The 27,009-nt window shown below is 55.9% G+C and overlaps 2 protein-coding genes across 7 annotated transcripts in view; one reads left to right on the top strand and one right to left on the bottom strand.

Annotated features, from left to right (window-relative positions):
• Positions 1-11,398, top strand: part of SLC45A4 (solute carrier family 45 member 4) — a 70,194-nt gene extending 58,796 nt beyond the window's left edge. Inside the window, exons 3-8 of one of the 3 annotated variants that reach the window (XM_074353178.1) lie at positions 2,833-3,021; positions 5,024-5,203; positions 5,730-6,763; positions 7,611-7,710; positions 8,156-8,367; positions 10,339-11,398. In XM_074353178.1, the coding sequence (XP_074209279.1) occupies positions 2,833-3,021; positions 5,024-5,203; positions 5,730-6,763; positions 7,611-7,710; positions 8,156-8,367; positions 10,339-10,698 (2,075 nt within the window). In that variant the 3' untranslated portion in view covers positions 10,699-11,398. The remainder of the gene's footprint in view (positions 1-2,832; positions 3,022-5,023; positions 5,204-5,729; positions 6,764-7,610; positions 7,711-8,155; positions 8,368-10,338) is intronic. The other 2 variants (XM_074353179.1, XM_074353180.1) reach the window with 2 other exon arrangements.
• Positions 11,399-19,710: 8,312 nt separating this feature from the next.
• DENND3 (DENN domain containing 3) overlaps positions 19,711-27,009 on the bottom strand; it is a 45,998-nt gene continuing 38,699 nt past the window's right edge. For 3 of the 4 annotated variants that reach the window (XM_074353173.1, XM_074353175.1, XM_074353176.1), the window contains 5 exons: positions 25,460-25,620; positions 24,132-24,265; positions 21,162-21,280; positions 20,948-21,085; positions 19,711-20,765 (listed from right to left, as the gene is read on the bottom strand). In XM_074353173.1, the coding sequence (XP_074209274.1) occupies positions 20,565-20,765; positions 20,948-21,085; positions 21,162-21,280; positions 24,132-24,265; positions 25,460-25,620 (753 nt within the window). In that variant the 3' untranslated portion in view covers positions 19,711-20,564. The remainder of the gene's footprint in view (positions 20,766-20,947; positions 21,086-21,161; positions 21,281-24,131; positions 24,266-25,459; positions 25,621-27,009) is intronic. The other variant, XM_074353174.1, reaches the window with a different exon arrangement.

Here is a 27,009-nt window from a genome sequence, read left to right as displayed (position 1 = left end):
GACACAAGGAGGGGGCAGACAGAAAGCAAGTAGTAAAATGGGGGCCCTCACGTTGACCACGGTCAGTGTTACTCTATGTGACCGACCACGCCAGCAAGGGGAGAGGTCAGAATGGACAAAACAGCAGGAACCATCCACCTGCTGTTGAAGAGAGACTCTAAAACGCTGCGTCACAGAGCAGTGGGAAGTAAGGGAAGGAAACAGGACATATGCATCCCAGGCGAAGTGGACTTCAGGTAAAGACAGAGTATTGCTGGCAGTAAAGAGGGGCTGCTCAGGATGGAGGGGCAGCTCAGGAATGGGGGGTGCGTGCCTGAGACGAGCTGTGAGACGCATAAAGCAGAGATGGCCAAAATTAAACACTTCCGCCATCATTGTTGGAGATTGTAACACCCCTCGTTCAGCGGTGACAGGGAGCCTGAGCACAGCTCAGAAGACGGCGCAACACGGAGCTGCGTCCGGCGGAGGAAGTGCTCCCGGCTCCCCGGCCACGTGTGGGTCCCGGCCCTGAGCCCCGCCGCACACGCTCACCAGCGGGCCCGTGTGGCCGCGCTCCAACACAGCTGTACAGGCGCTGAAGTGGGAATGTCGTGTAAACCTTTTCCATGTTCCTATTTTGATCTTTTTCAACCATTTAAAAATGTAGCAACATTCCTAACTTGGGGGCTGCCCAAAAACAGGCCACAGAGCTGGTCAGCCCTGGTCTGGAGCCTTGACCTCGAGAGGGAGGAGGGTGTGGAAATACAGCAGCGGTGGTGAGCCCGGGTCAGTGGGAGCTGCAGGCGCGTGGGAAGGCCTGGGGGGTGACCCCTCTGAGTTCTGACAGGAAGCAGGCAGGGAGCTGGAGCATGTCCTTGTGCCCAGAGCAGGAAGGCCAGACCCCAAGGAGAGACAGGGAGCAGCAGGGTGTCGCTGTGTGTGCACGCGCATGCCTGTGTGTGTGTGTGTGTGTGTGTGTGTGTGTGTGCGCGCGCATGCGTGCACGCACGTGCTGCAGCTCTGTGTGGAGCCCCGTCACCAGGCTAGACAGCATTTATTAGTAAAGTTGTGATGTTTGAAATTCCCAGCAAAAGTCAAAGTCGGAGTCCGTGCACCTTGAGAATGTTTTCCGTTCTTTCTGAAACTGACTACGTCGCACTTGCTTAACGGTTGTGCGGGGCAGTCGTCTCCGAGAAGCCCGCTGCTCAGCCGTGTGCGTTACCGAGTGTGGCTGCTGTGCCCGGCGTGGCCGCTGTGGCCGCACAGCTGTCGCTTTCCCCACTGCCTGACTTTGACGGCACACAGAGGACCTAGCCTGCTGTGTAAACCACAGTATGTCAACAGAGCACACTCAGCAAGCCCCTCGGTTCCTGAAACATCAGTACATTCTGCTGACTTGAAACAGGAACAAAATCCACCCTTCCTAAGGTTCTACGTGAGGTAAAGGTCGAGGCGACACCTTGAAATCTAGGCTGGATGTGTGTTTTAGTGGGTGAGTTAGCAGTGGTTTTGAAAGGAGCCTCCCGCCTCCTTTGAAAATGATTTCCTCCTGCACAGTCTGTTTTTCTTGGTAGCTCAGCGCCTTTGGCGGCATAAAGCATTGGCTAAAGGAATCGCTGGTGTGCCAAAGCCCCTTTTATTTTTTAAGTAAACTCGTCACTGAAGTATGATATACAGAGAGGTGCACGATCCAAGTGTCCAGCTGGGCGAGTCGTCACCGGGGACCCCCTTCCAAATCAGAATCAGAACTTAACCAGCCTGCAGCCCATGCCCCTCCCAAGGGTGACCACCACCCTGCCTTCTGCCGCAGAGATGCCGTTAGCCCCTTCGGACTTCATGTAAATGACACCCCCAGCGTGTGCTCTTCTGCACCAAACGTGTATGGATTCGGCCGTGTTGTGTGTTGCTGCTCGTTCACGCCAGGTGCTGCCTGGCGCTCCTGAGTAAGAATGTGCCAGCCCTGTTTCTGATGGGCATTGGGTTTGTGTGAGCACCATGTAGAGTTGGGGTGGGGGCCGGGGGGACAGAAACTTTGAAATCAGGCAGCCTTGGGTTTAAATCCTGGGGCTTCCACTTTCTTGCTCTGTGACTCCAGGCAGGTTGCCTAGCCTCTCTGAGCCTCAGATTCCCCGTCTGTAAAATGGGCACAATCGTCTCTACCTCCCTTGGTGGCTCGGAGGACAAGTGAGTGAGCACAAGCACCAGACACACCCCAGGCGCCAGCTGGCCACACACTGATGCTTCTTCCCCTCTTGCCGCTTCTTGGTGGCTGCTCATAAGCCTGCTGCCGGGGTCACTGAGCCTGTCAACGGTTTTAAGACCCCTCGGCAGGACCCTTGTGATGGGTTTCGGCCAGTGAGGCCAGGATGCCAGCAGCATGGGTCCTCACTGCTCTCTGAAGCTGCAGCCCTTGACCCGCCTTGTTCTGGGCTGAAGGGGGCACAGTGCCTTGTGCCATGAAGCAGTCCCTGAGGCCTTGGTCAGCGCCAGCAGAATGAGAGGGTCTTGGCCTCGTGCCGCTGCCCCTGCGGCACCCGCTGCGTGCAGGCCTGGCACGGCGGCGCTCCCCACGTGTGCATGGCCAGCCTGAGCCCCGCTGGTTCCGGCGTGTGCTGTTCCATACGTTCTGTGCCCAGCTGCCATGGGCACCGCGGGCAGTTCCCGGGCCCCTCACTCTAAGGCCCAGGTGCTGGCCTTGGGCCACCTGACGCTTCCCAGGGGGCTTTGGTTGATTTCAAACACTCAGCCTTGCAGGGGGCACGTGTCCCCCAAGGAGTTTTGAACCACACGAGCGGGGTGGGTGGGTCTGCAGCACGCACACCGTGTGTGTAATGGCCCGCATGTGTGTTGCAGGCCTTCCGGAGCAGTACTACAGCCTCACCTGGTTCCTGAGCCCCATCCTGGGCCTCATCTTCACCCCCCTCATCGGCTCCGCGAGTGACCGGTGCACCCTGAGCTGGGGCCGCCGGCGGCCCTTCATCCTCGCGCTCTGCGTGGGCGTGCTCTTCGGAGTGGCCCTTTTCCTTAACGGCTCGGCCATAGGTGAGTGTCCTGCCCCCCGCCCGGGACAGCTCTCCCTCCGTGAGTTGTGCAGGCTTGCATCCTTTGGATGGGCCGGTCCTGGACGGGGCACGCCTGGCCGCGCCGAGCGGGGCCCCGCGTGGGAAAGCCGTGGGGACCTGTTCTCAGCGAGCGCTTCCTGTTGTGATCCGTTTGTTTTTAATGCGTATCTGACACCACGTCCTGTTTCCAGCATTATTTCAGAAATTATCTTTTCTTTTTTTTTCTCCTTTTCTTAGACTTGGTATTGAAAATGTCCAGACCTAATTTGATCTTGTTTTTGGTTTCACGTCCTCGTGGTTTGTTTTGTTTTGTTTTGTATTGTTTTCAATTAGAGCAACTGTATGTAGGAAAGAGCTTTTGTCTTGAGGGCACCCATCAAAACTGCTCAAAACAGAATCCTGTTTTCTGGCAACAATTTTTTGAGATGGAGGCTTAATCTGAGTTCTGACAGATGTGAGCATGTCCCACGTCTGTGTCAGTTCAGGTGGGGGTCACTGATGCTGGGAGGCTTGGGAAGGGGCCGCAGAGGAAACCTGTGCAGTGGGAGCCTCTCGGCCCCTCCGAGGCCTGCGCGGGGCCAGCGGGGCGAGCTTGCTCCCAGGCGTGGTGGGGGCGGCCAGGCAGCTGTGCCCCCTCCCCATCTGGATGTCTCTGGATCAGAAGTCCAGGGGGTGCTGCCCTTCTGGCACCTGCACACTCAGTTCAGAGGGAACGCCGTGGCTTTCTCAGGGACGTATCTGTAGGGTGGCCCCAGCCACTGTGGCCCAGAGGCATCAGCTTGGAGATCCAGCCTGCACTCTGGTGCCTGTCTCTTACTTTACCTGTGCTTCTCCTGGGCACTGTGGGGTCGAGGTGGCCAGCAGGGAGCCCCGGGTCAGAATGCCTTTCCTTCTTTCACACGGGGCCAGTCTGTCTGTGACCAGCCTTGTCTTCAGAGCCTGGGTCCCAAATGACGAGCCAGCTGCCTCCTCAGCTCCTCTGTGCAGAGTGTCCTCAGTTCACAGCAGTGAGTCCAGTAAACCAGCCTTAGCTCAGCTGTCAGGGGAGCAGGTTGGTGTCTGGGTTCAGGAGCAGACTCACCTGCAACAGGTGCGTAATTAATCGCTGCTCTTGTGTGCTTACGACCCCCTTGGGAGGACTCGTGCTAAAAGCGAGACCTTTGACCTCTCTTCAGAGCCGCACCCTGCTGGAGGGCAGGCCGTGCAGTGAACTAGCTCTAGCTCGACAGACTCCCAGGGGCAGGCGTGGGTGTGTTTCGGTGTCATTTCGCTTCTGCTCGAGGCTCTGCCGGCGTGTGACGCAGTGGCCGTCAGCCCGGCCGGGTGCCTTGGATGTGGTCTGGCCATGAGGCCTGGTCAGTGGTGGTCCTGGAAGCTTAATTCTTTGTAAAGTAAGTTGGAGAATGGACACATGCTCGCTGTGTAGCTCAGGAAGTCACGTTCAAGCAGAGTCTTCCTCTGAAACCACAGTGTATGGATAAGGAAGTGTCTCTCAGATGATCAGGAAAACCCATCATGTTCAGGAAGCACCAGCCAAACGACTTGCAGACCCTGGGCCAGCCCGCACCTAGGCTCCCTCTGGAGGCCCCTGCCCAGAGGAGCTGACTTTGACCTCTAATGCCGTGTGCACAGAGGTGTCGCGAGTGACCAGGTGTGTCTCAGGCCCCCTCCTCACTGACGCTGAGTCAGCGCTCCCAGCACAGCCCCTGGTGAAGGTTGGACAGGAAGGATCATTTCCCCATTTTCAGTTACAAAATGTAATGGTGAGTAAGGTCTTTGAGGTTCACCGAGCAGCTAAAATGAAGGGGGAGAAAAAGTTACCCTGGAAACAACAGAAACGGAAGAAACAAAGGTCAGCTTCTGTCTGGAGCGTCTGTGCCGAGGAGCACACCCTTCTGGCTGGGCGGAGGGTCGCCATCTTCCCGGGAGATCACAATGGCACTTGGGCGCTGAGATGGGACTGCTCCTCTGTGCCCTGTCAGGTCTGTCCCTCGGCGATGTCCCCAACCGGCAGCCCATTGGCATCATCCTCACGGTGCTGGGGGTGGTGGTCCTGGATTTCAGCGCCGACGCCACCGAGGGGCCCATCCGGGCCTACCTGCTGGACGTGGTGGACAGCGAGGAACAGGACATGGCCCTTAACATCCACGCCTTCTCTGCCGGTAAGTGTGCCCTCGCCTGGCCGTCTGAGGGTGGCGGGGTTGGGGAGGCTGCTCCCAAGGCCAGTGCCCCCGCGTCAGGGTGGCTTCCGTGACCCCTGCCTGTGGCTGCATCTCAGACCTCGGTGGGCAAGGCCGTGAGCGGGGACCCAAGCAGGCCCAAGTGATTGTGGTCTGGGGTGGGCGGACATGCTAGCCAGGTGGCCACAACCCAGGGCCCTGGCCGAGCAGCTTACACCTCCTTGAGGAATACGGACTCCGAGCTTGCAGGTGGCAGTTAATGCCGAGAGCAGACACGGAGCAGCTGCCGGTCCTCTGCCTCTGGTTTATTAGGTGAGAGTCCGTGGGGTCAGAGAACGCAGAGCCTCGGGGCAGCTGCAGTTGCTCTGTTGTCCTGCGGTTTTCTCACTCTGAGAGGTGGCCCCGGCCCCCGAGGGAGGGTTGGCCGCCCCTCCGGGCCAGTCTCCCTTCTCATGCATCGGTCATGACATGCATCGGTCATGACTGCTTTTCCCCTCCCATCCCACAGGCCTCGGCGGGGCCATCGGCTACGTGCTGGGGGGGCTGGACTGGACCCAGACCTTCCTGGGCACCTGGTTCCGGACACAGAACCAGGTGCTCTTCTTCTTCGCGGCCGTCATCTTCACGGTATCGGTGGCCCTGCACCTGTTCAGCATTGAGGAGGAGCAGCACAGCCCCCAGCAGGAGCGTGGCGTGGAGGTGGCCGACGCCACGGCCCCTGGCCCCCATGCCAGCATCCTGGACGGCGGCGCCCTATTCCCGGACGAGGTGCAGTCGGAGCACGAGCTGGCCCTGGACTACCTGGACGTGGGCATGGCGCGAAGCAAGAGCGACTCGGTGCTGCACGTGCCCGACGCCGCCCTGGACCTGGAGCCCGGGCTGCTCTTCCTGCAGGACATCGAGCCCTCCATCTTCCACGATGCCTCCTACCCCAGCACCCCCCGCAGCACCAGCCAGGAGCTCGCCAGGCCCAGGCCGGCCGGCCTGCCGCCACTGCTCAGGGAGCCCGCCAGGGAGGATGAGACCCTGCTCGAGAACCACCTCAGCGCAAGCGGGCTCCCCAACGGGGGCCACTCCCCCGCATGCGACGGCCTCGGCAGCTATGGCAGGGTGGGCATGAAGCCCTCGGCCACGTCCGGCTGCGCCAGGCGGCGAAGACACATGTTCCGCCGGCAGGCCTCCTGTACCTTCTCCTACTACGGCAAGATCGGGTCCCACCGCTACCGCTACCGGCGGGCCAACGCGGTGGTCCTGATCAAGCCCTCCCGCAGCATGAGCGACCTCTACGACCTGCAGAAGCGGCAGCGGCAGCGCTGCCGGCGCCGCAACCAGAGCGGGGCCACCACGTCCAGCGGGGACACGGAGAGCGAGGAGGGCGAGGGCGAGACCACCGTGCGGCTGCTCTGGTTGTCCATGCTGAAGATGCCCAAGGAGCTGGTGCGGCTCTGCCTCTGCCACCTGCTCACCTGGTTCTCTGTCATCGCGGAGGCCGTGTTCTACACCGACTTCATGGGCCAGGTCATCTTCGAGGGGGACCCCAAGGTCAGCGCCAGGGCCCCTAGTTCAGGCACTGGGAGGGGCGGGTGGCATTCACGGCCGGTGGTGAGGTCCAGACCAGAGGAGACCTGGGGGAGCCGGGCAGTGGCGGCAGCATGGTGGCCCAAGGCCTCCCCCATGGTGGCCTGGCCACCCACACCTCCCCCAGCCCAGCACCTGAGTCGGTGATCACGGGCCTTGCATGTCGGGCTGGGGCACGTGGCGGGCAGCCGGCCAGTGTGCACCCCTGCCAACGTGGTTAGGCATCACTGTGTGAGCCCGAGGGTGGGTGCACACCTGGAATGCATGAGAGCAGCAGGAAACCCCTGGGCTCTCGCAAGCACAGGCCATGGAGGAGCCGGGGAGGCACCACGCCAGCTCTCGCCCTGTTGACGCTGCCCCCGACCCAAGCCTCCATCTGTCGTTACTTGGGGCCGGGTCAGCTGGGTGCACCTGTGGCGTCCACTGGTTCACACCCGTGGCCGTATCGCCTGGGGTCGGGCCAGGAAGGCCGAGATGGCCGCGGCATAGGCTCAGGCCTCCCCTCTCCATGTGTTCCTATCTTCCCGGCCCGTCTGAGCTGCTGCATGTGGCCGCTGGGCTCTGAGAGGGCAGAGGCAGGAGCTGCAAGTCGGATCCACCCAGATACGGGGAAGGAGTGAAGCTGGGGGAGGAGGTGGCCGACGATCTGCCACAGATACTGACCTGGACCGCAGCTGCGTCTCCTCCACATGGTGTCACCACCTCTTAGAGTCACCAGCTGGCTTGCGGTCGAGGTTAAAATAACCTCCCTTGCCCAGAGGGTACAGTCTGGTGTCTCTGCCCCCTAACCCCAGTCTCATTTCTGCAACAGGCCCCATCCAACTCGACGGCTTGGCAGGCCTACAACGCAGGCGTGAAGATGGGCTGCTGGGGCCTGGTCATCTATGCGGCCACCGGTGCAATTTGCTCAGGTGAGTGGCCCCCAGTCAGGTGAGCCGCGCACCTGAACATGATTGGTGACTAGAAGGACTGATGGGCGTCCTGCTCTGTGGACAGCGGGCTGGGATTGGCTGGGGCCTTACTGCAGGTACAGCAGCATTGAGAACTGTCCATCCTCATCTTGAGGATAAGCCACCATTATCCAAGGGAGGCCCCGGGGAGCTGTGGGACAGGACCAGACTACGGTCTGGGACCAAGGGGGCTGCCTTCTCTCTGAGGTGCTGGAGCCCCTGGAAGCGGAGTGCAGGTATGTTGGGGGGTGGGGGCCGTTGTTGCAGCGTGGGCGGTGCGTGGTCTGGGTGGGGAAGAGGGGCGTTGCCTGTTCCCTAGCCAGGCTGAGCACCGTGGAAGTGGGCAGGGCGGGGGGAGGGAGGGGAGCCCATCCATCACTGTCCTGTGGCCGCGCTGTCTCTGCAGCCCTGCTCCAGAAGTACCTGGACAACTACGACCTGAGCATCAGGGTCATCTACGTGCTGGGGACACTGGGCTTCTCCGTGGGCACGGCCGTGATGGCCATGTTTGCCAACGTCTACGTGGCCATGATCATGATCAGCACCATGGGCATTGTCTCCATGAGCATCTCCTACTGCCCCTACGCCCTGCTCGGGCAGTACCATGACATCAAGGAGGTGTGTGGCCGGTGGGGCGGTGGGCGAGGCACTGGGGCACGAGGCCAGAGCCCAGATCGTACCTCCAGACCGGTCGTTAGATCTGTCTGGCTCCACAGCTCAGGCTGTTCTCCACACAGCCCTAGACAGAGCTCTGTACCTTCTGGGGGACATTCGAGACACAGACTGTCCCCTGGGTCTTCGGTTCTGAAATGGCCCCTGAGGAGCCTGTCCAAGGCACGGGATCCCTGGCCGTGAGGGTCTGCTTCTTAAGCTGCTGGCTCCCCTGGGCCACTGGCACCTGCCTGGAGGCTTCAGGTGCACCTCACAGGGCCGTGATTTGGGGAGGCTGCCTGGCCCTCGCGGTCCCCTCACAGGCCCCCGAGGGAGGGGAAGCTGTGGACCAACACTGTCCTGTCAAAGTGCAAGCCGCCTATGCAGGTCTACACTTCCAGCAGCCACAGCTGACAAACAAAAGGCAGGTGCAGTCAATTTTAATAGCTTTTAAAAAATTTAATTCAGTACATCTAAAACATCATTATTTCCACATGTACTCCAGTATAAAACACTGAGGTACTTTGCATTGTCACCAAGTCTGGGAAATTCAGTGTTTATTTCACACCCACAGCACCTTTTGTTTCAGGCCAGCCACTTTTCAAATGCAACGTAGACCGTGGCTTTCAAACTGAACATACAGACCCTCCAACAGGAAGGAAGAAGACACAGAAAAGCTCACAATTCTTTCTTCCTAAACCTGAATGATGTATATCGGCTTCTAACCTCTTATGCAAGATGAATTCACAGTGATTAGGTGCCTACCACATGCAAAACCAATGAAAGTCTTAAAGACAGCATTACTTTTTAAATAAACTTTCTAGTTGAAGTACAACATGACTACAGAAAAGTATACAAATTGTAAACAAACAGCTCGATGGATTTCCAGGAGGGAGAACACACTTGTAGAACGAGCCAGACCGAGGAGTGGAGCTTGCAGACAGTCACGGTACTGGTTTCTAACACATGGTTGGTCTTGCGGATTCTGAACTTTGTAGACCAGACAGTCTGCTGCCTTCGCCTCACCTTGTGTCCGGGATTCCCACCTGCGCTTGCACGACATGGTCGTGGTCCCTCCTTCCCTCCTGTGTTCCACCCCCTGGCCACAGCTCATCCGCCACCCTGCTGTGGGCGGCATCGGGGTTCTCCTGGGCAGGGTTATCGCTGGTGCTGCTGCACGGAACATCCTTGCCCATGTCTTATCCTGCACCTGCACCCTCTGCCTGCAGTCTTCCTGGGCTGAATTTCATGTATGTGGTTTAAGGTGGAAGATCAGAACTTTACGGCTTCCCCAGGTCTGGGTGGCCATGTTGCCCAGCGTCCCCACCTGCACTGCCACACTGTCTTTGTCAGGAGTCACACGTCCATCTGGGGGAGTCTGGGGGCATGTCTGTATTCTCCTCCATAGGTCAGTCTGTCCCAGAGATGCCACACCGTTTTAAGTAGTTTTATAGTAAGACTGGAAACCTGGCGGTGTAAGTTGAAATTTCAGCTCAGTTCTTCTTCAAGACTTGACCATTTCCTTTTCATTTAAATGTTAAAGTTAAGTTCTGGGCTTTTTTTTATTGGAAATACATCAATCAAATACATCAATTTGGAGACACTTAAAACTTTGTAGTCTTGACCCTTTCTATCCGTAAATAGGTATATGGTATAATCTGTTAATCCTCGTAGCATATCTATACATTTTTCTGGACTTTGCGTACACAATCACATCATCCATGTATAATGAATTTTATTTCTTTCTTTCCAATTCTTAATACATTTTATTTATTTTCCTTGCCTTATTGCAATGGCCTCCAATACTATATTCAGTATAAGTGGGACAGGTCGGGGAGACAGGTGCGTGGTCGCCAAGCAGCTGAGGGGAAGGCGGGTTTTGTTCCGAGGTTTCTGGGTGCAGCGCCATCCCTCATGCCGTGTCCTCCTCTCTTGCAGTACGTCCACCACAGCCCCGAGAACTCCAGGCGCGGCTTCGGCATCGACTGCGCTATCCTTTCCTGCCAGGTCTACATCTCCCAGATCCTGGTGGCCTCCGCCCTCGGTGGCGTGGTCGACGCTGTTGGGACCGTGCGTGTCATCCCCATGGTGGCCTCCGTGGGCTCTTTCCTGGGCTTCCTGACGGCCACCTTCCTGGTCATCTACCCAGAGGTGTCTGAAGAGGCCAAGGAAGAGCAGAAGGGCCTGTCTTCCCAGGCTCTGGGCGAAGGCGGGAGCAGCAGCGAGAAGCCCACCGTCCTCCGGCTATCCCGGAAGGAGGGCCCGCAGGGGCCCGTGGAGACCGAGTCCATGGTCTGAGCCTCCTGCACACACGTTCCAGGGCGGCGGGAGGCAGGGAGGGCGGCCCTCCGGGCGGGCTGGCTGCCGTGGCCTCGTGGCAGCGCGGACCAGAGCCCCTTCACAAAGCGGAGTGGAGACTCAGTAGTTGTAGGGTAGGTTTGAGCCACTAGGCAAAAATACCACGTTAATTATTTTTCCACAATTAAAAAAATCATTTAAAATCTTTTTTTTAATCGAAAAAATCTTTTAATTTCAACTCTATCTTTTATTCTGCATGTTTTAAAATTGTAAACCAGGTTTACAATATAGACTGTAAGTGATTTAGAAACAAAAGATAAGATTTTTGCATTTCTAAAGTCATAACTGAAAACAAAAAAGATCTGATGCCCTGTGCTATATCCTGTCTGAATACTTCAGATAGCAGCGCGGCAGTCAGTGGCTAAAACATTTCTATCAAAGTCTTTCCCTGTGGATGCCTGCAGGTATGTGGACGTTCTGTCACATCTCGTCACACTTTGCTGGTGCTGCAGCTACTGGAGAGTATTTTTCTCTATGATTATTTTAGAAAAAAAAGATTTTTTTTCCCCAAAACTATGGCTTTCTTAGAAGAACAGCATCTCCTTTTTCTTCCTCCGAGTCTGACGCATTGTGCCTGGGCAGCCTGTTCTTGGTCCGCGGGCAGTGGTAGCGGCCAACACCAAACCTGGGAGGAGGCAGGGCCCCCGGGACCCCACGTGCGCAGGACGGCCCGCCCGCAGGCTGGGATGGGACGCCGCCGGGGGCTGCTGTGTCGGCCCTCCGGCCCCGTCGTCTTTGTCCGAAGCCCCCCGAAGAAACTGTGACTCCTTCATTGCACTTTGATTCATCTTTAAACCATTTGTTGGGGAAATCATGAGGGCAGAGCCGCAGGGGCGCTCCACGCTTTTCTGACCTCTGGGCCTGCTCGCCCCGCTTTGCTGCCGGAATCAGAACTGCCGCGGTGTGAAGAAAGCGTCTCTCTGGGACAGAAGGCAGGTCCGCCCCATGCGGTGTGCCTGGTGTCAGCGCAGAATCGGACTCCGGGGGAAGCATGGCCATCACGTGCCACAGCTGTTTGGAAATGCTTTTCAAACCACAATCTCTTTCTAACTCAGCGGTTTCTGCTTTTCTAACTTGGAACGGTCAGTCTAGGTTTACTGATCTCAGGAGAAAGGGAGGCCTCCCGCACGTCGCCAGATCAAGTGAGACACCTGCAGTGATTCGCCGCCTCAAGGTGAAGTTTTTAAAATAAAAGTGCTGTAAAGTGCATGAGAATCATGCTGCAGTATGATCCTTCTAAAGCAGATACATATACTATATATATATATTTCAAGATGAAACTAAGCAGTTTTTAAATAAACTACTTGAATTTTCTGTGTATTGAAAGGAGCCGCCGTGTTGCGTGCACTTGGCCGGCTCTGGTCTCACCCTGTCTCTCAGTCGCTGGCGGCACCTTGTAGGTTGTGGCTCGTGTCGGAGCAGCAGCAGCAGCACCTGTCCACGTCGGGTGCTCCTGTCCACATCGGATGCGCCCTCTGGCCTCAGGTCGTCCCTCGAAGCCCAGCGTCACAGAGAACCAGCTGGAAGGCGTGAGCATTTTTGATGTGCGTCGCAGCCGGAGAACGAACGGCCTTGTCAATCTTATACTTGGACAGGAAAGCCCTTCCCACTCCTGAAGGCCCTGTCGGTGTTCCCTGACCCCCAATGGCCGCCCGCCATGCACCCTCCACCTCCTCCGCCCAGCTGGCGCCCTGGCAGGTCACTTATATGCAATTTGATCCCTAAATGGCTTTAGGATGGTGGGCCCACTTTTGCTGTGGTTCTCAGGACTGTGGCTGTGCCTCTGTTTAGCTGCTTTACTCCTGGAGGGGTCTTTTGGCAGCTAGAAAGTGGGAGGCCAGGGAGCGGAGGATATGGGGGTGTTGCAGGGGCGACCCAGTCGAGTTCTGAGATGAACCCACGGAGGGCCTGCCCCTCCCCGGGCGCACACAGCCACGCAGGAGGCCCAGAGCCTGGCCAGGGCTCGGTGTGTACAGGCAAGAGGGGCTTACGGTGGGACCACCACCCAAAAAGCATGTTAACCCTTGAGATCCCAGCCTTATACTTGATTGCGATCTGCAATGGCGAAGACGTCTAAGGACATTATGTAGAAGTCACTGTTGGACAAGAACAACACTGGAAGGTGTTCACAGGAAAGGCCTGCGAAGGCCGTAGCTGCCATCTGCTGCTCCGTGCGCCATTGAGCGAGTGTGCTTCAGCAGGTTTTACAGACTTTGAAGCCCTTTGGATGTTTGTGACCAAAGTGTGTGTTGCGGTGCCGGCCGGAAGGGCAGGTGCCTCGTGGCCTGGGTCAGAGGGACAGTTGTGGGGCGGCGTCTGGAGCTGCCTCCGGGCCCTCGCCCAGGTGTGAGCTCAGGGGGGACCACACAGTGGGTCCTTTCACCTCAGCCCCATCCTTGCACTGAGATTTTCCCAGGTTGCACTGACTTGAAGCCCGGGGTCCTCACCGTGTGTCTTAAGAAGAGCCTGGAGGAAGGGCTGTGTGGCCGCACATGGTGGTTGCCGGCTGAGTGTGTGTGTGTTTTCTAACGTTGTACCTCAGATACCCGTAGCGGGGCCGCAGGGGGGCACTGCCCCCGAGCAGCTCCCCTGCAGCCTGGCCTGCTAACTTGAAAGGTCCTCTGTCTGGTGCTTTAGCTGAGGCCCCGGTCAGGCTGTGACCAGTGGGCTGTGACAGCCTGGGGTCGGCCTCACGGTGCCCCCAGGGTCTGTGGGCTCCGGCCAGGTGCCCATGAGCAGAGGGCGGGTAGCGTGTTTGGCAGGGATCTGGTTGGTTGCTGTGTAATATAAATGAACTTATTACCAAAAGAGGGTAACACTGGTCAGATTGGCATCTTCTGTTCCCTATAAAAGTCAGCTAAGTGACAAATCTTTTAGAGAGTTGGCCCAAGCACGTGGCAGAGGTCTGCGTCGCCCAGGAGTGTGCGCCGGTGGGAGGGCGCAGAGGAAACATCAGTGTCGGCCAGGCGGCACCTTGTCCCTGCTCTGTCGGCAGAGCTAGTGCTCTGACGTTCTCGGGGGGCTGGGGGGCTGGCAGTGGGGTCCAATCTGCTGCTGGGGATGCCAGCCCCTGCCCGCTGCTGCTGTGAGAGTCGGGGGACTGCAGTGTCCCCTGGAGAGAGGCAGGATGGCTGGGCCCCTGAGGGGCAAGGGTGCCAAGTGGTCCTCAGGCATGTTTCTTCAAGGCGTGAGCGTGTGGAGTGGAGCAGGAGCCCTCTGACCTGCAGCGCCCCAGAGCAGGGGGGCCGCGGGAGCAGGAGCGGCCGGGAGACCTGGCGCTGAAGGGCAGCGCTTCTCTCTCCGCCCCCCGGGGCGGCCCAGGCCTCTGTCACCTTGCTGCTTGCGTGGTGCGCTTGAAAATCACTCTAAAAAGGCCCAGCCATCCTCTTCTGTGGCTAACGGTGTACAGCGGCCAGCGACGGAGACGCCTGCGCTGCACCCGTTTATGAAAGCAGACTCGGCAGACACCACGCGACCTCGAGCTGCCGAGCTTAGACTTGAGCCTCTGTCCCCTCTGGCCCCCTCAGCCGTGAGCACCAGCACCCTTGCCACGGTCCTCCTTGGAAGATTGCTCCAGAGACAGACACACCCATCCTTCTCACGGTTACGTCTGCCAGCGGCTGCTTCTGGGACACACCATCCATCTTCAGGGCTCCGGCCGGCCTGCCTGCCTGCCGGGGCTGCCCCGAGGGCCCACTTCCTGAGGAAGTGGGGTCAGTTCTGACCCTGGACAGCCCTTAGGGGCTCAACCAACAGCCATTCTCATTACCTCCTCGTGGGGAGCCAGCCACCACCCCTGGTCCCGGCTGGCCCCTGGGCCAGCCCATCCTCAGGACCTCTGCAGAGCTGAGCACCCACCCCCACTCTCTCACCCTCCCTGGGTGGCCAGGGGCACGTCTCCATGTGCTCTGGACCAAGACTGTCTCTTGGTGGCAGAACGACCCAATTGTTGGAAATGCCTCTTGTTACCAGAGAAACTCCCCAGGCATCTCGGAACAAAACTTATTTAGTTCCATTGTGAACTGGCCACAGGACAACTTTTTTATATCAACTTATTAAGTTGGAGCACTATAATAGCTCTTGCTGATTTTAGCAATGATGTAAGTGTGTGTTAAACACATAATGTTTTCTGAGGAAAAGGGATTATATAGAAGAGTAATATCACACATTAATTTTTTAATCAGGTGGGCAAAAGCGGCCTGGCGTTTGTGTTTCCGCGCAGAGTCCTCGTGCGTCCTTCCCGTAGGTGTGGCTGCACGGCGCTGTCCACTCCTCCTGTGCCCGCAGTCCTGTGTGTGTGACTCTCACCTCCACGCGGAGCCCAGCCTGGGTGTAGACCAGGTCCTCCCTGTGTCTTTTCGCTGTTACTCTGTGGTTGACTCTTAATAAACCTTTCCCTACCAAGTGACAGTGTGGGTGTGTGTGTCACCTCCCCACAGCCCCTCCCCCTGCCCTCCGGGGGCTGGGCTGTGGACCCAGGCCCGCCCAACCTCCTGGAGCCTGGGTGGGTCCAGGGCAGGGAGGGCCAACACACCCCAGTTCTGGCCAAGGCCGGCCCGTGGGTGTGGGCCAGATATCAACTCATGAGGTCCTCCCAGAGGCAACCCCTGCTCCAAATCTGGGGGCCCATGTCTGAACCCCCAGCCCCTCCAGGGCACCTGCCAGAGGTGAGGGGGTCTCAGCTCTGCTTGCCTCACCTGGCTCAGGTGGGAATGATACCCACCCAGCATGCTGGCTGTGCTGGTGACCTGACATGGCCCTTTAAGGCCAAACCCAGGACTGGGGCCCCAGCCAGGTATGGCCAGATGTCTGGCAGCCCAGGCCTGCCCTGGTGGGTAAGTGGGGGGCATAGTGGGGTCCTGACTGCTGGTAGAGAGCCCTCGGGAAACAGGGGAGCTCAGAAGCAGCCCTGGTTACCACCAGCCAGCCACAGAGCGAGCTGCCACCAGACGTGCGGTTACCGCAGGGCCTGTGTCGGCGGGGCAGCTGCAAGCGGCTGTCACCAGTGCAGTTGGTGAGAGGAAATGAAGGGGGTGGGACTCGCCCAAGGTCACACAGCTGTATGAACTCAGGACGGGCTGGTTTGTTCAAAGGCTCTGCTGACGTGGGGTGGGGAGAAGGGTGGTCATGGTTTGGGGTACCGCGGAGGCCGCCCGGCATGGGGGATGGGAGAGGGAGTCGGGGTCGGCTCGGACTGCGAGGTCACCAAGGGCTCCCGGGGTCGAGCCTGGGTGTGTGGAGGGGGACGGAGGCCCGGACACCCCGGGGCCTTGGTCCTGCACCGTGACCTGAGCGCCTCGCGGTTAGAACCTGGGCACAACTCCCTGCTGTGGGGACTATGGGGTCACACGGCACAGGCGCTCCCTGCGGGGCGGGGCGGGGCTTGGGGCCAGGGTTCCGCCCTCGTCCCGGTCGCGGCTAAGGCCAGCGCGCAGCGCCCCCTGCTGTCCGCCCAGCCTCGGCCCTGGATGCTCAGAGCCAGCGAGACCGAGGCGCGGGGTGCGCCGCCTGGGAGAGTGGGGGCCTCAGAGAGCTCTGCGCCCCGCCCCCCACTCCGGGCCCGGGAGGCCTCTCCAAGGCGCCGGCTGGAGGTCGCACACGCATGGGCGGTAAATAACCGAAAATCGGTGCCCCAGACCCCGCCCCCACCCGCATGCCCCCACATCTGTCCCACATGCGCTAATGCAGAAAATATTTTAACGAAAATTGGACCACACTGTGTAGAGTTCGCAATCTACATTTTCTGTTTAGTAACATAATCCTCTTTCCTCATTAGCACATACTGGCCTACTACATTGTTTTAACAGTATGAACAGAAGTTTCTTGGGGTTTTGTTTTTATTGAAAAATCAAGGGGAAAGTTGTGTTTATACCTTATCTACGATCTGTCTGCCTGTCTGTACCTCGTCTGTCATTCTAAAAATTCACGAATCTGTGTTTCTGGAATGTGTACTGAAGGATTTTCCTGGAGGGAGGGACCTCAAGTAGGACACATGTAGGCAAGAAAATTTCATTAGTGAAAAGAGCTGAATTCTTAGAAATCTCACATGTGGCCTCGAACTCAGTCGAGGAACCACAGTGGCTTTAAGTATAAGCCTTTGGTTGCTTCTCACTTGCACAGCTCTTTTACATGTCCTGTTCCATGCTTGGTTCTTCCCCAAAATGGAGACTACACCGTGATTTTTAGATCAGGAAACAGCTCTGAGACACAAGAAGGTGGGCCCAGTGTGTATTCCAGGCCCTTAGAAACGACAGAAAACACACACACAGAACTCAAAAGACAAGTGTAGGGATCTTCCCCGGGCCCAGAGACCGCAAGGACTCCCGGAAGGGGGGAGAGCGTGCAGAGTGAGGCTGAAGAAGGAACCCAGTCTCAAGACTCAACAGAGGACCTCCTCTCAGAGGGTTGGAGAGGCGCCAGGCGGAGGTGGTGGACACTTGATGGGGATCTGGTAGCAACCAGGACACATACCACATAGCCACCTAGCAGCAGGTGGCAGCTCCAGGAGTGGACCCGTTCCCGGGGTGGCTTCCCAGGTTAAGAACAGGAGACTGTGGACTTCGTCGGCCAGCACAGCAGAGTGAGTAGACATTTGGCACCACCTCGTGAATGCGAGCGCTGTGCATCCCTGCTGAATCATGAATCATGAATCATGATTTAATTAATAATATGAGTTATTTCATTAAGAATATAATTGATGAATCGTGATTTTTCTATTTGAGTCCAACTTTAATTTTTGCTCAAAAAATTAGCTTCACTGAGGTATAACTTATGTGCAATAAAACTGACCAGTGTTAAGTGTGCAAGTTGATAAGGTCTGACAAATGTCTAGAGGGCGTAACCACCACTGCAGTCATGGTATGTTCCTCAAAAAGTCGGACGTGTGTCAGGTTACGACACAATCCAGCAATCCCACGTCGAGGACATGCCCAGGAGAAAGGAAGACATGTCCACACAGCAACGTCTGTACACATGTCCACGGCAGCTTCTTTTGTCCCCCCCCCCAAAGTTTCCCTGGTGCCCCTCTGCAGGCGTTCCCTTCTCCCACCTCTCATACACGGCCAGTCACCCGTTTGCTTTTTGTCACTATCGTTTTTGCCTTTTCTTGAGCGTCATATACACGGACTCACACAGTGTGCGATCTTTTGTGCCTGGTTCCTCTGAGTTAGCAGAAAGCTTTGAGAGCCATCCCTATTACTCCAGGTGTCATTAGTTTGTGCCCTCCTACTGCTGACTAGTGTTCAATTAAATGACGGTACTGCCATTCGTTTAAACATTTGGATTGTTTCTAGTGTTTGGTTATTATGAACTGCTGTGAGCATTTGAGTACACGGCTTTGTGTAAATGTGTTTTCCTCTCTTTGATAAACACCTTAAGGGTTGCTGAGTCATATATATATTTTTAACTTTATTAAAACTGTCAAACTCTTTTCTGATGCGGCTCTACCGTTCTGCAGCCCCACAGTCAACGAACGAGGGTTCTGTTCGCCCCACATCCTTGTCAGCATAGTTTAAAATTTTTTAGCCTTTCCATGTGTGTGTAATGTCTCACTGTGGTTCTGTTTCCTTAGATGTTAAGCATCTTTTCCTGTGTTTATCTGCCAGTTGTATATTTTCTTTAGTGAAATGTCTAACATAGCTTTTTCGTCCTCTTTGGGGATTGGTTTATTTTCCTTGTGACTGCTGAGTTTTAAGGATAGAAGTCCTTTATCAGCTATATAGTTTGTAAGTATTTTCTCCCAGTCTATGAGTGGAAGAAGTCTGCCTTGTTCCTGATTTCAGAGTGAAAACATTTAGTCTTCACCACTGAGTATAATGTTTGCTGTGGGTTTTTTGGTGGCTGTTCTTTATCCAGTTGAAGTTTCTTTCTAGCCCTAGTTTGCTGAGAGCTTTTATCATGAAGGGATGTTGAATTATGTCAAAGACTCCAAATCTATTGGGATGGACTTGTGGTTTCCCTTTTTGCATTTGTTAAGATGGTGAATTGCATTAATTGACCTGGATATTAAAACAACTTTGCATTCCTGCAATGAATTCCACTTGATTGTAAGGTGGTGTCCTTGTTTTGTATTGCTAGATTTGATTTTCTAAAATGTTTCTAAAGATTTTAATGTTTATGAAGGATACTGGTCTGCATTTTTTTTCTTTGTAATATCTTAGCTGGTTTGGGTAGCAAGGTGATGTGAGTCTCGTGAGTGAGACAGGACTATTCAGATTTTCTATGTCTTCTTGCACTGGTTTCATAAAGTTGTTTTTTAAGAAATGTGTGCATTTCCTCCCAGCTGTGAGGTGTTTTGCCATAAAATTATTCATGACATGCTTTTGATGTCTGCAGGATTCTCTCCTCTCTCTCACTCCTGATACTGGTAATCTGTGTTTGATCAGTTTCTTGATCAGTCTTGCTAGAAGTTTACTTATTAGTTTTAAGAACCAACTTCACAAAAGCAGAATCCCACCTCCCGCCCTTTGCTGCTGGCCTAGTCTGCCTCCTAGAAGTCAGGACACCCTTCCCATCAGGGCTGACGGGGAGGGATTCGGCCACCTGGCTGTTCTCCTCACCAGTCTCAGAACGTTCCCGAATATCGACCAGTGATCCAAACCTTCCAGAATGCTTGGGTCTTGCAGACCCAGCCAGAGGCCCAGCCAAAGCGTTTACCCAGGAGGCACTGCAGATGCCTCTGGAGTCTGGCTCTGTCCTGGGGGCCTGATAGAGACCCTCAGAGACCTGTCAGGGGTGAGCAAGGTCTGGTGCGGTGTCTCCCCAAGTCCCAAGAGTCCAGGGCAGAGGGTCCAGCAGCCATTCCCCTGTGCCTGAGCACTTCATGGGTCCACATGGGACAGGCCATGGGCCCTCAACAGTGCTCCCTCCTGGTCCAGCAGCCATGCCAAAACCTTACTCACTGACATTTAAGAATGGAAATCTCAATGTTACAGAAAAAAAATGTGCAAAAGGTCTTTTTTGCAAATTTTTTTTATAGCTAGTAAGATTATCTTCAGTTAAATAATAAGGCACCGTCTATATATACATACACGCTATGCACACAAGATGCACATGGAGCAGAAATATACATTAGCGTCTGCTGAGTCTGTACATGATTTTAGATGGAGCTCTGATCTTTGGTAGAAAAAAGTCTCTGGGTTTCCTCATTACAAAATTGTTGCATTCTTTTTGTTTGTTTGTTTTTAAGGCACAGAACTTGCCTCTGCTGGCCCAGCCCTGTCCAGACAGCCTTATCATAGTGTTGTCTCCTCCCTGGGGCAGATCCTGGTCACCTGCTCTGATGGGGGACAGTGAGGGCCGGCGCAAACCTGTTCAACCACAAAGCGGCCATTTAAAAACGCCCCTTCTTGTGAGCTTTGCTGGAAACAAGAGGTCAGTGTGGGGCTGTCGGGTTCAGCATTTGGTGAGTGAATGAGTGAGTGAAGCCAGGGAAAGGCAAGACCAGAGCCCTGAGGTCTGCGGGTCGTGTGTGCTTTGGCTAAACTGCTTCCAGCTGGCCCGGTGCTGGCCCAGGTCGTGGATTCTGAAAGTGCCTAGACAACGCAGGGGTGACTTCTCAGCGGAGGTTAACTGACAGGCAACCCAACCTGAAACGGTACAGTTCAATCCGTCAAGCCCCAGAGAGAAAGTGCGATATTACAGGCCTGGTAACTGAGGCCCGAGCGCCGAACAGGCGCCTGCAGTGGCCACGCCCCGCTCACCGCTGGGCAGGTGGGGACCCGCCTTCTCTGGGAAGGCTCCAGAAAGCCGGCCGAAGGCACGCCGCTCCCTCGCAGGGCTCAGCGCCGCTCCCACGGGCGCCCAGGTTACTCGACTTTCCAGATGGCGATCTTCCCTTCCTCGCGGCCGGACCCGCTCAGCACGTATCTGTCCTCCGCGGAGCACAGGGTCTTCACCGTGTCCGCGTGGGCCACCAGCTCTTTCTCCACCGTCTTCCTCTCGGTGTCGATCACGTAGATCTTACCCTTGGACCTCCCCTGCGACAGCCCAGTGCCGCCCACCCAGATCTGGGAGGAGAGACGGGCATTAGCGTGGGGACCCCCTCTGCCCGCAGCCCAGGGGCGAAGCCTTGAGCGGAGGGGCGGGGCCTTGAGCGGAGGGGGCGGGGCGGCGGGCGGGGCAGAGAGGCCGTGGGGGGAGGGGCGGAGCCCCACAGGCAGGCTCTTCCGGGAGTCCTGGCGCCCCTTACCTGCTTCTTCACCCTGATCATGCAGTTGACCTCGGAGCATTCGGGCAGGTGGATCCTCTGGGGGGGCTGGGCCAGGTCCCTCAGGCTCCAAATGTAGAGGTCGCCGTACCCAGCACAGGCCGCCCAGAGCTGCTCCTGCTAAAACGTAAGGTGTCAATGCGGGCGCTGGCTGGGGGAGCCAGCGTGCACCGCCCAGACAGAGGTGCTGGGGTACCTCGGGTATGAGCTGGAAACCCAGGAAGGAGGTGCTTATCTCTGTGAAGTTCTCGTTGATCTTCAGTTCCTGACGGACAAATCCATTCGTGGTCACGAGCATGATGCTGGTACCAGTACCTGCAGGACACAAGACCCAGAATGAGGCGCAGGTGGGGCGGATTCGAAGCACAGGGAGGAAGCCGCTGTCCCAGCTGCAGTGTGACTGGCGGGGCCACTGGTCCTTGCCATGTCTGACCACGGGGTGGGGCTCTGTGACTGGGACAGTCATGTGGAGCCTTCCCGTTCTCTCAGCCACGTTGTCCTCGCAGCGACACTCAGACCATTAGCCCCATTTTTACTGATGAGGAAACTGCTGGAATCCAGCAGCCTCTTCTGAGGCTTTTGGGATCCTTCCTGCCACGGTTATGGGGCATTTCCCATCCCTTGAAGCCACGGTGTCTGCGAACCCCGTCAGTAAGGACAGAACTCTAGGCAGCAGTGCCCAGCCCACGTGGGACATGTCTCCCTGGTTAAGCGTCTCTCCATCTGTTTCTATTAATCACTCCAGGAAAACGTCTTTTTGTAAACCAAGAGTTTCCACACCATGAGAGCTGCAGGTCATCAAAATCAGTACCGCAGGGGAGAGGTCAGACCAAGGCTACGGGGGACGGAGTCATCTCCAAGGAAGATGAAGAGCTACAGGGCTGTCCTTTCTCAGCTTTTACTGCCAGCTCCCTCCTCCCACCCCTGTGCTGAAGCCCCTGGGACAGGAGGTACCAGCACCCCGGGCGGGCCCTGGCTTCCTGCCATGGTGGGTGGACTGCAAGCCCACAGAGAAATGACGCCCTGTCCTCGGCCACCCTTGGGACTCGGCAGCTCAGCTGGGGTCTCCTCGGTCCCAGAACCTGAGAGCCCGCCCCCACCACTCCTTCCTGCCCGAGACCTAATTAGCAAACCCAGGCATCCCTTAGGAGGCCTTTTATCCAGAGATGCCATTATCCACTTGGGCTAATTAATAAGGTCCTTTTGGAGGCTGCTGACTGTCAGGAACACCTGGGCAGCAGGAAGCCCTGCTAAGCGGCACTGATGCCCCTGGAGGCCCCTCCCTGGGGCCAACCAGCCATGCTCACTGCCCCAGGCTCTCCCCAAGTGCAATCGCCAGGTACCAACAATGCCTGGGCCCGGCTGGCAGAGAGCAGCAGGCAGAGTTCACACCAACCCTGCTTGTGCGAGTCGGGAGGGGGCCTGCTGCACAAGGAGCAGGGAGTGGAGGCAACAGAGGTGGGTGGGACTGATCACTGTCCCTGAGGTGGGCCAGGCACCCAAAGGAAAGGGGCTCCCGCCACCCATGGGCGACGGAAGGGGGAGGACCCAGGGAGAGCTCTGTCCACAAGATGACCCCCATGGGGGACAATGTCCTCTGCAGCTCTGCCACCCACCCCCCTTTGAAGCCAGACCTGCTGTATGCTGGGTCCATTATACATGACGTGGTGTAATAGTTGCGTAAGGTAGACTGTGAGAAATTAAGGTGGCATATCGCAGTCCTTAGAGCAACCTCTAAAAAGTAAAGCAAAACACACAGGCCTAAAAAGACAATACAAAAGATTAAATTGAGTATAAAAAGTACTCAGCCTAAAAGAAGGCAGAAAAGGAGAGACAAAAGAACAAAAGAACATGGGGAAAATGGAAAAGAAATAAGTAAGTTTATATCCAACCATGTCATTAATAGCCTTGAGAGTAAGTAGACTGATGGGCAAAGAATCTGAACAGATGTTTCTCTGAAGACACAAAAATAGCAAACAGTCCATGAGAGGATGCTCTGCATTGTGAGCCGTCAGGGAAATGCAACGAAAGCCACAGTGAGATGCCACTTCATGCCCACTAGGACAGCTAAGATGAAAAAATAGATAAGTTTTGGTGAGGATGTGGAGGAACTAGAACTGTCATATACCTCTGGAAAGGAATGACAGTTTCTCAAATGGTTAAACATAGTTAACCCAGGTCCATCCAAGGGAGAATGGATAACCAAGTTGCAGCCTTCATGCAATAAAATGAATGAGCTATTGCCACTGGAGCATCATGGCTGAACCCTAAAAGCACCCTGTTGCCTGAACGGAACCAGATGAACAGGTGCTCTAGGGTCCATTCAGAGAAAGTTCAGGAACAAACAAAACAAATCAGTGACAGAATTCAGGACAGTCGCTCCCCTCGAGTCAGGGGCTACCTGGAAAGGGGCACAGAGGGACTGGTAACTGGGATGGAAATGTTCTGTGTCTCGATCATTGGGTGGCTCTGTGGTGTGTACTTCTGTCAAAACACTACAAATTGTACAGGTCCATCTGTGCATCTCATCATATATAAATCCAGCTTCAATTTAAAGAAAACATTCAATTTAAAGAAAACATTCACCAGTGTTGTCTGGCACCCAGCAGGGAAGCCTTCAAAGTGCAGGCGACCTTTGTGCCGTGCTGCTCAGAAATGCAGAACATACGCCACCAGGCACAGTGTCTGCACCTCCCCGTCACACTCCAGCAAAACGCCCAGCTCACATCCATGGACATCCCTGGCCCGAGGTCTGGGCAGGGGGTGGCAGAGGTGAGCACAGGGCACAGTCCGCCAAGCTGGCTCTCGGGCCGGGGAGACAGGACCACCCTCAATAGGGCCACTGAGGGCTCCCGGAGGGGGCAGCGATGACCCAGGGGCATTCAGGCTGGCTGCACACTACGAGCGGGGACAGTGAGAGCAGAGGCGAGGGCAGGAGCGAGGCCACGCGGGCAGGATGCAGGCGTCCCGTCCCATTAGCTGTGAGCAGGGAACCCAGGGGAGCAGCAAGCTCAGGCAGGGAGCGGGGAGCCGCGAGCAGAGAGAAGAAACCAGAGTTTTACAGTCAAGGTTGGAAACACGTAAAGCCAAGGAAACAGGCTTTGGCTCTCATTTGGTTTCCTTTCCCGGGACGAGCAGGGCTGAGGTCGGCAGACAGAGGACTTACAGCACCACAGGCGGTCGTTGTGCAGTCTGATGGACGAGAGCCCGCAGCTCGGCAGCTGGAACCTGCTGGTCACCCGCAGCGTGCTCACGTTCCAGGCCAGGACCGTCCCGTCCATGCTGCACGAGTACACCTCCCTGCGGTGCAGACACATGTGTGTACGTGCATGTCATGTGGCTTGGAGAACCCCCTGCATGCTCTCATCCAGAAAAGAACAAAGCTGCTGTCAGGGAAGGCACCCACAACACAGATAACGAGTGACACAAACGCCGTCCATGTGGCAAGAAAAAGGCTCGGGGAGGATGTGACCCAGGGAGCGGGGAGAGGTGGGTTTCTGAGCTCACCCAGCACCTCCCATCACTGCTGCGTGCGCTGCCGCCAGGAACTGGCGAACAGAACCATAACGTCACCGTTAACTGAAACCCACCCCTCAAACGAGGGCTGGAAACAGCACGCGCCCCTGCGAGCTCAGGGGCGAGCATCAGCACGGTCCGGGGGAGGCGCGCCCGCCCGTGCCGCGCAGGCCCCTCCGCCTTCTGATGCTGTCTCAGCTTCAGCTGAGACCCTGCGCCCACCGGACAGATGGCATCCGTGAAACTCGGGGACAGGGTGGGGGTGGCAGGGAGGGAGCCTTGACCGCTGGATCCAGGGCTGGGGCTGCCCGCTGAGCCCAGGCTTCCTCACAGCTGGTTCTCATGGCTCCCCTGGGCACCTGCTGGGCACCAGGCCCTGTTCCAAACATAGGACACAGCAGAGAGCAGGACAGACAGGGGCTGCCCTCGGGGAGCTGACGCTCTTATGCAGGGAAAACGACGAAGGAAAGAGGTAAACTGTGTCCCCAAAGAAAGATATGCTGAAGCCCTAACCTCTGCCTCCGTACCTCAAAATGACATCTTGTTTAGAAATAGTACAGAAGTATTCAAGTTACATGAATGAGGGTAAGCCATAGTCCAGTATGATTGCATCCTCATAAGAAGGGGACACTTGGACACAGACAGATACACAGGGGACTCTGTGCAAAGACAGGTGATTGGAGTGATGCATTTATGGGCCAGGGAGGGCAGGCAAACACCAGAAGCCAAAGAACAGGCAAGGAAGGCTGAGTGCCAGCTGCTACTGACCACCACACTTCCCCCGGAGTTGGTCTCCAGGAGAGACTGCTCCTCTGTGCCCACAGCAGAGACAGGCAGGAACACCCCCGAGCTCTCCCTCCAGACCCGCTTCACTCTCCCTGCCCGCCCCAGCCCCCGTAGGTGAGCGATCCCTGCCCTCTGGGAGCCCCCGACCCAACCAGGAGCCAGGCGGCCCCTCCCAGCAGAGCCTGGACGAACCTCGGCGCCTGAGCTCCATCCTGCACGACCAAACCCGTGACGCTGGAGCGGTGGTCCGTGAGCTGCTTGTTGCAGGACATGCTGTGGATGTTGATGATGTAGATGACGGAGTCCTCGGAGCCGACCCACACCTGGCTCTGCTCCGCCATCACCATGCAGTTCTGACAGGGCCGGGACGACATGGGGAGGGCCATCAGTTCCCGCTGACCCTGGGGTGAGCTGCGTCCTGCAGGCTCAGCGAGCGCTGGGACCCAGGCTGAGGCTCCTACAGCCACATTTTTCTTAACCGATCAATACGTCACCTTGTTGTACGTGTGTTTCTGTTTAAAGACACCTTATTTTATATACACTTGACCCTCAAACAACAGGTCTGAACTGCACGGTCTACGTACACGTGGATTTTCTTCACCAGACACGCAGTGCAGGACCACACCCTCCACGGTGGGTGGAATCCATGGATCTGAAACTGGGGCCGGCTGTCAAGTCACACGCAGGCTGTCGACAGCGCAGAGGGCCCCCTGCACCCCGCTGACCCATCCGCCTGAGCTCGCCCTGGACGGAGCCTGTCCACGGCACGGACGTCATGAGGCTCCGGCCTCTCGCACTCAGGACACTAGACAGCAGTCAGCTCTGCACTGGGGCACCATTTTAAACAGCAAAACCACCCATAAAAAGCACAAAAATGCAAAAACCATGGCACTAAATGGGCCATGGAGAGGACACCCATGTACAGTGTGAGCTGGACCAGGAAGGCAGTTGCCTTGTTCGACCTCGGCTGGGAGCTTGCACGCAGCTGGCATCCTCTCCAGCTGTGGAGGACCCTGAAAGCACCGTGAGTTATGTGTCCTGGGGGTACAGGTAGGTTTTGTGAGCAGGTAAATCTGCACACGTGGAATCTGCAAACAATGAAGCCTCACTGCATGTTAACTACAGATAGAACCGCCGGTGCTCGCTGTAGCGAGTTCTCGGGGTTCCAGCTTAGCTAAGTCAACAGCCAGTGATTAGTTTTAGACTGTTGGAAATTAAACATGAAGAAGTAAAACACTGAAGAGTTATAAAAGCCACATAAACGTGAAACACAGCTATTTGCCTGGACATCTCAACAAACCCAATCGAATCCCTAAAAAATGCTCCCTAAAAATTTTCTGAGCTGGTGTCCAACTCCATCCGTGATGTGGGCAACATTTTACTGGTAACTGAACAAATGTCTCAGATTTTCAAACACAAGTAGATTTTACAGAGTAACAGTTAACACTCATGTTGGAGGGCTTGAGGCTAGATCTAAAACCAGATACAACCAGCATCGATGGTGGTGAACTGTTTAAGTCACAAGAAAGATCTTATAAAAACTCATAGTTTTAATTTTACCAATAAATATTCTTATAAATTAGAAAAAGGTGCTACCTTGCTAATTTCAGAATTAATAATTTTAAAAAGCCCTTTCTTTTGAGGGATCTACCTGAGAATTGTTATAATTTCAGTAAAACATCTTTCTTTAGTGGCCCAAAGATATCCTACATAAACCACTTTGAACTTCAAATTTCAGCGAA

This window comes from Camelus bactrianus, chromosome 25 (assembly GCF_048773025.1).
Source record: "Camelus bactrianus isolate YW-2024 breed Bactrian camel chromosome 25, ASM4877302v1, whole genome shotgun sequence".
Classification (NCBI taxonomy): Eukaryota; Metazoa; Chordata; class Mammalia; order Artiodactyla; family Camelidae; genus Camelus; species Camelus bactrianus.
This window is presented reverse-complemented; position numbering and strand designations above follow the sequence as displayed.